The sequence below is a fragment of the Sinocyclocheilus anshuiensis genome, unplaced genomic scaffold, assembly GCF_001515605.1.
Source record: "Sinocyclocheilus anshuiensis isolate Anshui unplaced genomic scaffold, SAMN03320099.WGS_v1.1 scaffold1136, whole genome shotgun sequence".
Lineage (NCBI taxonomy): Eukaryota > Metazoa > Chordata > Actinopteri > Cypriniformes > Cyprinidae > Sinocyclocheilus > Sinocyclocheilus anshuiensis.
This window is the reverse complement of record NW_015548521.1, coordinates 970,558-984,630: the sequence shown is the minus strand read 5'-3', so window position 1 is coordinate 984,630 and position 14,073 is coordinate 970,558. Positions and strand designations below refer to the sequence as shown.

Here is a 14,073-nt window from a genome sequence, read left to right as displayed (position 1 = left end):
AAAAGCGAGGTGTGCTGTGATTGGCCAGCTATCCAGTGCGTTGTGATTGGCCGAATACCTCAAGCGCGTGACGGAAATGTTACGCCCCTCACTATACTGTGATGCCATGTCCCAGCCGGCAGCAACAATACTACAGCTAGAATAAAAGTTACGCCTTCTTTCTTTGCGTGAACATTTGGGCAGCGTTATGCAAATCTTCCCACATCGTGACGTAGACGTGTGGGGGCGTGTTAGAACGAGCCGTTTTAGGTCGGCGTGGCTGACTCTTAACTTCTATAAAGAATATCTCTTTGGATTTGAGACTTTAGTCTTTGCAACTTTACAGATCTTCTTTATGCACCAAGAGCTTGTAACACTCCAAAGAGAAAGGACAAATTGAAATCACATCATATGACCCCTTTAATACTTTCATGACCTTTCAAAAGCTTGAGTGCAACTATTTATTCTTTATTATACACTAACATTTGAAAGTAAGATTTTTTCTCATGTTTTTATAAGAAGTCTCTTATTATCACCAAGGTTTTATTTATTTAGTCAAAAATACAGTAAAAACAGTAATATTGTGAAATATTATTGCTATTTAAAAACTGTTTTATATTTATATTTTATATTTTAGAATTTTCAGCTCCAGTCTTCAGTGTCACATGATCCTTCAGAAGTCATTCTCATGTGCTGGTTTGGTAATCAAGAAATTTCTTATTATCAATAATGAAATAGTTGTGCTGCTTCATATTTTTGTGTAAACCATAATGCATTTTGTTGAGCAATCTTTGATGAATAGAAAGTTTCATTTACATTTAAATGTAAAAAAAAGTTAAATTTCTTTAAATGTAAAAATAAATAATTTGTTATCAAAATGATGCCAAAATGACAAAAAAAATAAATAAAAATGTATATATATATATATATATATATATACATATATACTGTATATGGAATATTTTGCTATGTTAAATATTCATGATTATATGATTGCATTTTATTTTTCACATTTAGCAGTGGGCCTTCTGTTGTGACCAACCAGTTGACAATCACCTCTTTAAGAAATTGAGGCTACTTGCTAAGTAAAAATACATTATTATTTGAAGGTAAAACATTGTGCAACTGACCACACGAATATATAAGGCTCAAGACAAGACTATAATCCTCGCATGAACATGAATGTTCCTGAAAAAAAACTTTTTAAAAAGTTCTTAATAAAACTAACCCAGAAAGTGTTATAGGAGGTGTAAAAATCTCAGGTAGCAAGGAAAGGGAGAAGAAAAAAATGGATGATGAAATTCAACGTCCCTCCCTGTAGCCCTGACAAAAGGCAAGAGGCAGAGCTCTGTTCTCGCTTTCAGGAGAGACGCCATGTTGAAACCCACTAGAGCTATAAAAGAAACATTTTAGCTTGTGTGTAAGAGCTGTATCGCTCCAAGCACTGCTTAATTTCTGCCTTTGTTTGGGTGGCAGGGAGGCTCTCAGGGTTCTGTAAGGCCTGCGGGTCTTTTGTCTCACAGTAGAGGAGGTCTGTTCAATGCCTGAAGCATTTTTGTTCAGAGAAAGCTTTTGTTCCGCCCCTCATGCTGAGATTTGGCAATGGGTCTCAGGCTGAAACACAACCCAAACAGCAGCACAGGTATTTCCTCTGAGATTGTGTCAAGAACTAGCGTGCCAAACACAGCCTGAGATCATAAGAAAAGAACAGAGATGAGAGCAGAGACAAGAACACAAAATAAAATAAGTGCATCTTTGCAGCTTATTGCATACAAATGTTTCATATGTAAAAAAACAACAACAGATTTTTACAAATTCAGTGGTGCTGCTCACCCATCCAAAACTCAACGTTATGAGGTTGCCAGAACGTTGATATGAGGTTAATAAGATGTTCCCAGCATTTGTTAGTTCATTGCTATGTGGTTGCTAAGGTGTTTACGTATTGGCCCAAGTAAAAAGATGCCACCCTCAGAAATCATGGCCTCTAAGACAGTGGTTCTCTACCTTTTTGACCTTTTGAAAAAAAAAATTGCTCTGTTTCTTGTTTGTAAGTCACTTTTGACTAATGTGCTAAATGCATGAACGTAATTGTCCAAACTACTTGAAGGTCTCCCATAATGGCTAAGAATAAAATAAAATAAAATAAAATAAAATAAAATAAAATAAAATAAAATAAAATAAAATAATAAATAAAATAAAATAGATTATTTATATGATTAAATAAAGTAATCTGGAAGTTTACCGAGGACCCACACATTTTGCACACATTTTCAAACTTAACAAATATAAATAATTAGAACAATACATCTATCCATATGCAAATAAATGTAAGTTTAGATTACTGCAGTACCTTAGCAATCACACATGAGCAATAAGAACACATCAGTATGAATTTAAACATACAACAAACAGGCATACTGACGCATTTTGGATACTTTAACCCAGAACAAAAAAGCCAGAGGGTTTAGTATTAAAACACGGTCTTTGCAGCCCATATCCAACTAATGGATGAGGTTGAGTCAATGTTAAAATGATAAGGGAGTTCAATGTTAAATGGCGGTTCTGCTCTGATAATGAGCCAGGTTTAATGTGCTGTGATTCCCTGTGGAGTGGTCAGAGAGCTGACGTGTTTCGGGTGCCGGGCGTTTAAGACACCTAAGAGAGGCGCGTTATACGCCCACAGCTGCGTTATTAACTATAGTGCTATAAATCCACATGATTTATAGAGCTCCCTTTCCTGTGTAATCACACCGCAGTGCAGGGGAGCTCCGCGGAGGGACTGCACACAGCGGGACAGGGAGGAAGAGGAGGAGCGAGCGAGGGGAAAAGAGAGAAAAGGAGGATGGGTGTTGAGAAGAGGTGTGAAAATGAAAAGGACTGCTGAGAGGCAGTTCTACTTCACTTCCAATTCAACTCTCCACCCATTTCATATAAATGAATCTGCACAACTGCATGCTTTACAAAGCAGCACACAAACCTGTGAGGAGAGCGGGGTAAGCTGGGCTAAGTTAAAGAAAATATGATTGAATTATGTAAAAAAAAAAAAAAATTATATATATATAATTTATAAAAATATATATATAATATATTTTATATATAAATGTATATATAATTATAAAATTATATATATATATTAAAATGACCAATGCATCATTTATAATAATTATTTAGCTTATTTAGAGTTATCTTCACATTTTTATATATAAGCTATCAATTTTATGTGAAAACATTTATGCAGATCTGGCATATTAAATAAATTAATTATTTTTAATTATCAAAATAAAAATAATATAATAATTAAAATAATGAATAAATAAATACATTATCTAGATTAAAAGTCATATACACCACTAAAATAATTCAAATTCAAATTCAAATGTATTTCTAAAGCACTGAATAAAACAACAACGTTGACCATAGTGCTGTACAAACAGAACACAATGAGCAGGAGAGCAGGAGACAACATTTAAGAAGGATCATATCCATATATCTAAATGAATAGTATAACAAAGACCTTAAAAAAGAATCAAGATACATCTTAAGTAAGATCAGAAAAGGCATATATGGCACTAGCAACCTTCGCACTTATCTTTGATCGAACGCTATCATAAAAAAGTATGTTTTTAAATTGCTCTTAAACTGTCCAAGTGTCGGTACGTCCCTAATATATAGCGGCAGGCTGTTCCATAATTTAGGGGCGGTGACCGCAAACGCGCGATCCCCTCTATATTTCATCTTAGACCGAGGAACAGCAAGAAGTTTCTGTGATTTGGGATTGTAGGGATCTCGTTGGCCTTTGATTCTGGATTAGATCAGCAATATAAGATGGAGCTAAACCATGTAGAGATTTAAAAACAAATAATACAATTTTATAGTTAATCCTTTCATATTTCACTAAAATAATTATAAATTATAATAATAATTTAATTATAAATTATAATAATAATACGCATTGGTGCATTGGCATAAAAGGTAATGGTGCGATGCATCAAATAAAAAAAAAAAAGAAGTGTGCATTGGATGCATTGGATAAGTTGGTATTTGTATCGCAATGCATCGTTACTAACGTCTTTGCATCAGTAAAAAACTATTTATATATATATATATATATAATTATTAGTGGTAGATGTGCTATACTTTTATTGTTTAGAAAGTGACCAATATTTTATATGTAGATTGATTTCCCCACTCTAAACTGTTGCTCAAGCACGCTCTCTCATCACCACTGCTGCTACGTGAATATGACGCATCACAACACTACAGAGACTGCGGCATTAGAAGTCAGAAGGCACTTAAGTGAATTTATGACTTTATGCTGTCTGTCTGAACCAAAGAAATAAAAACAAACTGTCTGTACCATATTGAATTACATAGCATCACATTTTTTTCCCCATTGCATCGTATTGCACTGAATCACATTGTGTTGAATCGAATCCGGATCGAACTGCATCGTAATCGGGGTGACTCGTATCACATCGGTAGCTGCTTCATACGTATCTTTAATGTATCGTTGGCTATGCATCGAGATGCGTATCGCATCGGCCTCAGTTATAGAGATGCTGCACACCCCTAATATACATACATATAATATGAAATCAATCAATCAATTGTTAGCACACAGTACCCTATACTTCCCCATACAAGAGAACATCAAAAATATTGTCTAGAAGACTTCTGTGGCTGTCCTGATAACTATGGTAATCTATTTGGTAGATAACCGCTTTCCATAATCTACCAAAATCATCTCTTTCTGCAAAAAAGGATGTCCAGCACTGGAGCAGAGTGGACAAGCGGAGAATCCCTCGGTCTCGCTGCGCCGCGCAGACCTTAATGAGCTTTTAATGTAGCTTCCCATTTCAGTCAGGAGACCGAGCAGGCAGCCAAACAATAAAGTGAATAAATGCCTCCACTGAGAATAATCTACAAAGGTGCTTGGCATCCCTCATCTCTCTCTCAGAATGAATAAAAACCACACCGCTCATTTTCTCTCCCAACAGATAGATGTTTGTAATTGGAGGTTTAATTTATGATCAGGTCGTCTTTGGATAATGATATCGAGCCATTGTAATTTGCTGATGCAAATGGTATTTTATAACAGTCTATAAAAATGCCGGTGCTATGCAGGCGAACAACCAAACATCCTGAGTGTTCATTACGCTCCTCATTAAGGCATTCAAGTCTCTGTTAAATGCTTTTTGAGGCAAAGGCAACATGTAATTAAGACCTGATTGAGCAATAGCACATATAACATAGCACAGCAATTTACATTTGTCACTATTTGCGCAGAGTTACAAAGACACAAGAGCCGTCGCTATTGCTGGAATGTGAGAGGGCAGCATGTACTGACAAACAATTTGTAGGCAAAAAAAAAAAACAAAAAAAAAAAAACAATTTACACTGCTTTGGTTTAATGAATATTGTTAAAGTGGCCAATTATGCTACTGATACAAAGCAGAAAGGAAAAGATGACTGAAAACATAAATGACAGGTCATTTTAAATTTAAAAATGACAGTCAGAAGTAGGGGTGTGCGATATTGACATAAAATATTTATCTCGATATTTTCTGGGATTTTATCGATAACTTCTTGTTTAGCACATTTCACATTTGTAATCATTCATTAAAAAAAACGTCACTCTTTGTTTGATATTGATTAACTATATGAAATGGTATAAATATATACATTTTCTGCCATCATGTCATGAATTTGTGATCATTCTAAATGTATTGTAGACTGAATCATGCAGTGAAAGAACGCATTCTAAATGCGCACGCGCACTAGTTTAAACTTCACATAATGTATGCGTGCACTCTGTAGGGGTGTTTTGAAAGGTTTTTGCAAAATACTCGATAACGTCAAATCACACATCGTTAAAACAACGATTAAGATATTATCGCAGACGATATATATCGCACACCCCTAGTCAGAAGACATCATTACTAACTATGAAACACAGAGCATGATAGCAATGCATCTTTTGAAGCCTATCAAAAGGCTATTTTAAAAATGCTAAGAATGTATGACAGATTCCACAAAAATATAAAGTGGAACAACTCAATCATAAGAAATGTTTCTTGAGCATTTATGTATTTATTTTGATTTTTAGACATTTTTAACCACCAATAATCCAATACATCTAGCTCATTTTATATGAGGGTCCCTGGGTTAGTTGAGAGTCTAGGTGGGAGTGACTGGGCCATGAAAGGGTTGAAAACATACTTTGACCTCTATATGGTTCAGATTCCTCCTCTAATGTAAGGACATTTACATTATGTATGTAAATATTGTATTATCTGCCAGAAATCTGAACTGGTAGAGCACTGTGCAAGCAACACCAAGTTCATAGGTTCGATCCCCAAGGAAAACACAGACAGATAAATGCAAACCTTGAATGCATTTGAAGTCACTTGGAATAAAAGTAGCTGCCAAAATATACTGTAAATGTAGGAGTTTGAAAAAAATCACTATAACACAAGCTATAATAATAATAGTCATGCTTGCCTTGGCAGGCACCTTGAAAAATGAAAGAATGAAAGACAACAGACAATATTAATAGTATGAAAGAAAGGTGAAGAGGGTCACATTTCTTATGAAGTCTGCCGAGACTTGAAGACAGAGTGGGTTTTAATTAAAAAAAAAAACCTAAAAAGACATTTTCGACATTCCTTCTAAATAATATCTTAATTCATATGGTCATAATGGAAAGCCTAAGTTGTCCTGAAACAGGCTGAAGAAACAAGCTTTTGAATATGTATTAACTTACATCTGCGAGCTGCATAATAAGTCAGGCCTTGGGACAATCATTGCCTGCATATTTTCATTTGTAGAGCTTAATTCAGAAAGCATGCCGGACCTCACAGCCATGAATAATTAAAGACTAAACAGCATTAAGAGCAAAAAGCTTAAACAGGAAAAGCAATTAGCAGTTAATTCCCAACATCTGAACTACGCTCATATTTGCTTTCCATTCTCTCGCTTTAAGCCGACTGCAACGTGTGCGAGACCGAAAAGAGGCTCCATCTCCAGTGGAAAAGAAAATCAATCCAAGGTGAAAATTAAGTTACCATTCATCACTATTCAAAGAGAAAAGCCTTTGCCGCTGCTTTAACGCTATGTTGTGCGGTCTGTGAAAAATATTTTCGTTTCCATTGAGTCGCAGAACCGTCTTTATGTTTAGCTACTGGACTATTCAAGTGTGTGTTTCATCTCGGCTCCCATGAAGGGACCAAAAGCCTCTTTGTGTGTGTGTGTGTGTGTGTGAGAGGCCTCGAAGCTTCTACCTTTATCTCCACGTGTGACTGATGTGTTGAAACCCTGCTGAGGTTAACAGCACTTTTTATCTGTTGCTAGCAGCAACCGCCAGGTTTCCCCGGTGAGAGGGGAGGAACAGGACCGGGCTGTTCAGCGGGCCGCACACAGCGATAAACAAATATGGCTTTCACCCAGAAACACACCCCTCAGACAAACACACACACATAAAGTGCAGGATATTGTCAGAGCATCAAACTATAACCCCAGCGCTTCTTGTACAAATGCACCAGAGGGCTGACACTGAGAAAATATCTCCAAACCAGTTGCTCCCAAAAAAAAAAAAAAAAAATGGATCGCAGGCCTGCAGGTCTGTTCTTACAGGTGAAAAATGCTAAAAAATGCATTCTTACAGGTAAAAAAAAATAAATAAAAAATGCCTGATGCAAAAGTATAAACTTTTTTCACCTTTAAAAAGTTAAAGGTGAACAAAAGCATTTATATAAGCAAATATAAGGATTTTGTGTTTTGCTCCATAACTTTTTGCAGGTGAAATATGATTTAAAAACATTCTAGATTCAAATAATAACATAGTTATGGTATAATAATAATAATACATTATTATTATTATTATTATAAAATACATCATCATATAATATATTTAATACATTTTTTAAAGGGGAAAATGCAACTAGACGCTTTCATTCTTTCATTGTTGATGGAAAAGGTCATGCATCCAAAGCCAGAAAGTATTTTCGACAAAAAAAATCATCATTCATATGGTAAAAGATCAAATGTGACCCTGGAGCACAAAAGCAGTCTGAAGTCGCTGGGGTATATTTGTAGCAATAGCCACAAATACATTGTATGGATCAAAATTATTGATTTTTCTTTTATGCCAAAAATCATTAGGATATTAAGTAAAGATCATGTTCCATGAAGATATTTTGTAAGTTTCCTACTGTAAATATATTAAAACTTCATTTTTGATTAGTAATATGCACTGCTAAGAACTTCATTTGGACAACTTTTCTCAATATTTAGATTTTTTTGCACCCTCAGATTCCAGATTTTCAAATAGTTGTATCTCGGCCAAATATCGTCCTCCTATCCTAACAAACCATACATCAATTAGAAATTTAGCTCTCTATTTATTTAGCTTTCAGATGATGCATAAATCTCAATTTCGAAAAATTTACCCTTATGACTGGTTTTGTGGTCCAGGGTCACAAATGTCTAAATTTGATAATGCGAAAATTGACATTGCTTGAAATGTCTGCATCCTAAAGCTAAACCGGTTTTAAAGTAAAATAATTATAGAATACTTTTATAAAGATTATATATTAAATTAAATTGGCTTTTATTTTTTAAGAGTGTTATATTAAGAGTGTAAAAACTGCTTGACAGTAAGAAACGTTTTAAAAACCTTGTGTGCTGTGCCTGATCAAGTAAACATGCAAACAAATAAATAAATAAATAAATAAAGCATAGCACATGCATAGTGTAAATGAACACATCTAAATGTGCAACAACCTCCTAATCATGGTAAAATTAAAGCATGACCTCTCTCTGTCAGGTCTGTATGTAACAAATTCAAGACTATGATTCTGTATTCCTCAGATTTAAAATACCGTACCCCTCTCTAATCAGTCCCAACACATCAAACAGCTCCAAAAAGAATATTTAATGCTGATAGAATCAGTCTATCCCACATCAGAAACCAGAAAGAACTCTCTCACCAATAAATGGCACGTAACAGAGGTTACTTTGCCCGAGGTTGCACTGCTCCCCACGTTCTCCATGTAGGTGGTGTTATAGCCGCAGGTGCGGTGATCTGAACACCAGTGGGTGTATGTTGCAGAATGGAGGCGTTTGATCCATGACAAGAAAATGGAGGCCATCTTTATTTGTCATTTTGGTTCATATCTGTGTCAGGAGTCCTTTGTAGCACCCTTGATATATGATAATCATGCAGGTGCTCCCTGAGCACACAATTTTATATGTCATGGTTAAGTACCAACAACATTTGCAAGACACAAGAATGACACTGGCTCTAATCTTGCGTGAACAGCGGCACACATCGATTTTCAGATTGAAAGAGAGGTCAGATCGTCTACAGAACACCTGTTCAAAACAAGCTTACCCTGCTAGAGATGCAGTAAAATAAAGAAATAAGTCACTTGAAACCAAGCATTAGTGTTTTTACCAAATGTAAGAGGTGGTCTCAGGCCCCCTTGGCAGCGTGATAAAATACAAATAACAAATGGAAGTCAGTTTACACCACTAAATAAAAAAGTACAAAGATAATTGTGACTTTTTATCTCAAACTTTTGACTTTTTTTCTCAGAATTGCAAGATATAAACAAGCAATTGCAAGGGAAAAAAAAGTCAGAAATGCAAGATATAAACTTTTTCTTACAATTCTGACTTTTTCTTGCAATTGCGAGATTATTTCTCACAATTCTGACTTTATACAGTAACTTGCAACTGTGAGCTTATATCTCACAATCCCGAGAAAAAAATCAGAATTGTGAGTTTATATTACACAATTCTGAGGAAAAATAATAAAAAAAATGCACTAGGGAAATTATTATTATTATTATTTTATTTACTGACAAATACCGTGTTTTAGCATTACTCTAACTAAATGAAGAGCAAAACATGCAAGTTAGGTGTCTAAATAATGCATAATGTTACACATTTTATCATTTTCATGCTGCCACAGAAAATGATGGGAAATGTAGTACGGTTACACACAGATCAGCTCACACATTTAGTTAAATGAGTAGAACAAAAATAATAACCTAATTCTTCATCAGCAGTACACAAAATGCATACAAACTAAATGCTAGAGTCCATGTTCAGAATTACGACTTACAATAATCAAAAACAATTTGTTTGCACCATAAGTCTGTAACTGACTCAGCCCGGCATAATGAAAACCCGAAGTTTCCCAAAGGTAATTAGAAATCATGTGCATTCAACTCATAAATACGATCATTCTGACACATGACTTGAATACCACAATTTAAATAAATGCTGTTCTACTGTTCATTTTTCAGTATCCTGGATGCTAAACAAATGTTATAAAAAGAGCTGGGCGATAATATAGTTACATTTTGCAATAACAACAAAGACCCTTGGAACATGTGGTCACATGTATTCATCTATCAATGGATTCAATGTGGTTCATCCAAACTGAATTTAGAGTCATAACTCTCTGTTTATAACTAGGCTTGAATAAGCCGCTGCCACTGGGGGCCGAACTCACAACTTTCCAGGTGGTGGCCCACTTATCCAGCCGGAAGCCTGCATCTCCCTCCATCATCCCTCCTGACATGTCTCTCTCTCTCTCTGTGCGTTAGCCTTTAGCACTTTCACTCCTAGCACATGATTATGAACACAACGTGAAGTGTCGGAGTGGCCCCAGGGGCCCCTAACCGTAACACTGTGCCTTGAATTCTGGAAGATAATAGACTCATGCACATAAACAAGAACATACACACACACACACACACACACACACACACACAGAGAAACGTGTGCCTGGAGCTCATGGTGCTTTGTTAACCTCATGAGCACACACACACAGTGTGAAGGGCCAAAGGGCCCAACTACACATAACCAGATTTGATGGAACTAGTGTCATATATTCTGTATTCTGCCTTTTTCTTTACTTTCTGCACTTCTCTCTCTGTTTTCTCTCTTTTATCTCTCCCACAACATCGTGTAAAGAGGAGGACAAGGTTCGTGGCTCTTTGGTCATGTTTTCTCAGCCTAAACTGATATGACAGTCGAGGCTTACGGCCGCTACAGGCCTTTTACAGAGAGGCTTTCTTTTCATTGCCATTTCGGAATGTCGCCATAAGGAAACATGAGTTTAACATGCTCTATTTTTCACTGAGAAGGGAAAAAACAACAACATGACAAGTGTCTCTTGCTGTCTAGAGGACATAAATCATGACAAGAATAACTAAACTAACATAGTTTTACTCTGGTAAAGATCTTCATGGAGATATTGTCATGCTTAATTGTAGGGGTGTCGCGATATACCGGTATTGACTATAACCATGATATTCAAATCATGAAATATCGACATCGTGTTAATTTAGGGTGTAACGATATACCGGTATTGGCGATAACCACAATATTTAAAATGAAAAGGACACTTATGATAACACGACACGGAAATAGCCTACTCCAGCGCCAGTACCTGGTTGAGCTCCCAGGTGGCAGTATTGCGTCTTAACGCTGACACCTGTCAAACAAGACGACGACGCAGCGCACGGCCGCTCTACTGAGAGAACAACCATGTTCAAAATTATACAGACAGTATAATATTGACATTATTTTACTAGACATGTAATGGGAAATGTTAACAGCGGTTTCTTGTGTTCATATATTTAAATAAAAGGGTGATTCTTTTCATAAGACTGGAGTAATGATGCTGAAAATTCAGCTTTGCCCTCACAGGAATTAATCATATTTTTAAAATATATTACAATATTACTGTGTGTGTGTGTATGTGTGTGTGTGTTTCTGATCAAATAAATGCAGTCTTACTGAGAATAAGAGACTTCTTTCAAAAAAATAAATTATTAAATTTAAATGTATATATATGGAAATAGCTAGAAATTTCAGAAAATGATTTCTTTCTGCAAATGGCCAAACGATAAAAGAGGTTGAGTACTGACTGCATGACAGAATGAGTCCTGAAACCTTTAAACTCTTGTCTCTTCATGCTGACAAAACATATGAAATAAATAACCTAGCGGCTCATAGTGGCAGTCGTTACCTGACATTCTTAGGAGACAGGTAATGTCAGCGCGTATGCGTCTGTGTGTGTGTGTGTGTGTGTGTGTGCACACGCATGCAAACAAACATTTGAGCATCTGATGAAACGTGAGCTTTCTGTCATGCATAAACAGCGATCCTGTGACATGTTGCTTGACATGCCTGCGGAAATTTAGCATATAAAATGCACTGCTGCTTTTGAATATTTCACAAGGGTATACAACACATTTTGCTCTCTCAGTTTCAGTGTATACTGCACTTTCGAATAAAGAAGAATAGGGAATATACAGCATTCATAGATAATATGATTATCTTTAGAGTAAGAACAGTAAATCAATAATACAATGAATCCCTGCAATTTCCAAAGCTTATTTTCATCCATAAGAAGAGCATAGCAGAGTATTGAACATGGAATGAAAACCAGTGAACATTTCTACACATAACACAATCATTATGAAACATGAAAATCTCATGAATGCATCATACGGTTCATATGGAAACAGTTAATCTACTCTAATCTAATCATATTCAAAATAAACACTCTAAACCAGGAGTTTTTACTAAACTAAGACCTTTTATTGTGACCCCCTTCTGAAAATATAAAAGTGGCCTATATTTTCACATATAAAAACACATTTATTAATATATTAAGGGTGAATATGCAGTGACTCACTTTAAAAACACCAAATATTTCATTTTAATGTTTTAAATATACTTATTATACTTTTTTATTATATTTGTTACCTAATTAAATGTTTTTATTGTTATTATTGTATTGTTAATTATTTAGAATATAAATGTTAATATATTACTATTAAATACTAATATTCTAAATAATAATAAAATAAAATATAACGATTCATCTCATTATTACTGACCTGTTTTGACCAGAAGAATGAAATATTACTATTAACAAATGTGAATTGAAAATTGTTAATGTTTTTATATATATTTTTTTTTTCTGTGAACCATTACCACCACTTTGCAACCTCGAGTTTGAAAACCTCTGCTCAAAGTGAGTGACTGTTCACTCCGGCGTTCAGTTGCACATGCACACATAAGCAATAGCAAGCTTCAGTCCTCATGGGAGAGAATTATCTAGCTAGGTAGCTACTGTAGCTGTAAACATGTTGACAGTTTAACTAACACCTCTCACCAAGGTTCTTATCAAACTGTTGCTCTGTCTTAAAATGAGTTCATCCGAAAGAAAACCAACTCTACAGGACATCAAATTAAGGCTAATGCTCGCTATGGCACCCCTTGCGGCAACACAGCGAAACCAAAATTGAGCTTCCGTAACCGTGATCAAGTCTCATCCAAATAAAACCAAATCAAAATCTCCGAATGGCTTTCAAACAAGCTCTAACCGATGACCACAGCAGACCGTAGAAGAAGACATCGTCAGTGACACTTTAAACGACCAGAGCGATAAAATGGTCGTAAATATAAAGAAAGGCTCATTTACCCAAGGTGCAACGGGACACCTTTCACCATTTAATCAGTCAGTCACCCAAGAGTGATGTCCCTAATATCATGATTCCACCATTTCTCTGTTTAACATAATTAAAATGTCCGCTGCCGGGGCCATAAACGGGAGGAGAGGATACTGTAATTCTGCCGTAAAGCCGCAGAGCGTGAAAATGTCACTTACCGAGTACCCTCGTCCTGACAGAGAGTGAGTGGAGCTCTGGGGGAGAGAGAGAGAGAGAGAGAGAGAGAGAGAGAGAGAGAGAGAGAGAGACAGAGAGAGAGACAGAGAGAGAGAACAACGATGACCTTTGAGGGATACTATGAGATGACAGAGACATGATGAAGCTCTAGCACTTTAATATCAATATTCACATTAACCTTTTTCCCACCCTTCGTTCCTATCGTTCGCCTAATGACATTCCTGATTCCTTTCTCTCTCTCTCTCTCTTTCTCTCTCTCTCTTCAAGACCTGCTAAAACACATGACTCATATGACTCAAGCACAATACATACAGCCCTGGACAAACTGGCCGTCAAGGCCTTTTCTCTTCGGCGAGAATTTGAGCTTTCAGCAGGCCACCTA

The 14,073-nt window shown here is 35.9% G+C and overlaps 1 protein-coding gene across 9 annotated transcripts in view; it reads right to left on the bottom strand.

The window, feature by feature from the left end:
• The window catches only part of LOC107656817 (autism susceptibility gene 2 protein-like), a 314,131-nt gene that overhangs the window by 189,408 nt on the left and 110,650 nt on the right, over positions 1 to 14,073 (bottom strand). For all 9 annotated transcript variants that reach the window (XM_016444764.1, XM_016444766.1, XM_016444763.1 and 6 more), the window contains exon 4: positions 13,673 to 13,708. In XM_016444764.1, coding sequence (XP_016300250.1) covers positions 13,673 to 13,708 — 36 coding nt within the window. The remainder of the gene's footprint in view (positions 1 to 13,672; positions 13,709 to 14,073) is intronic.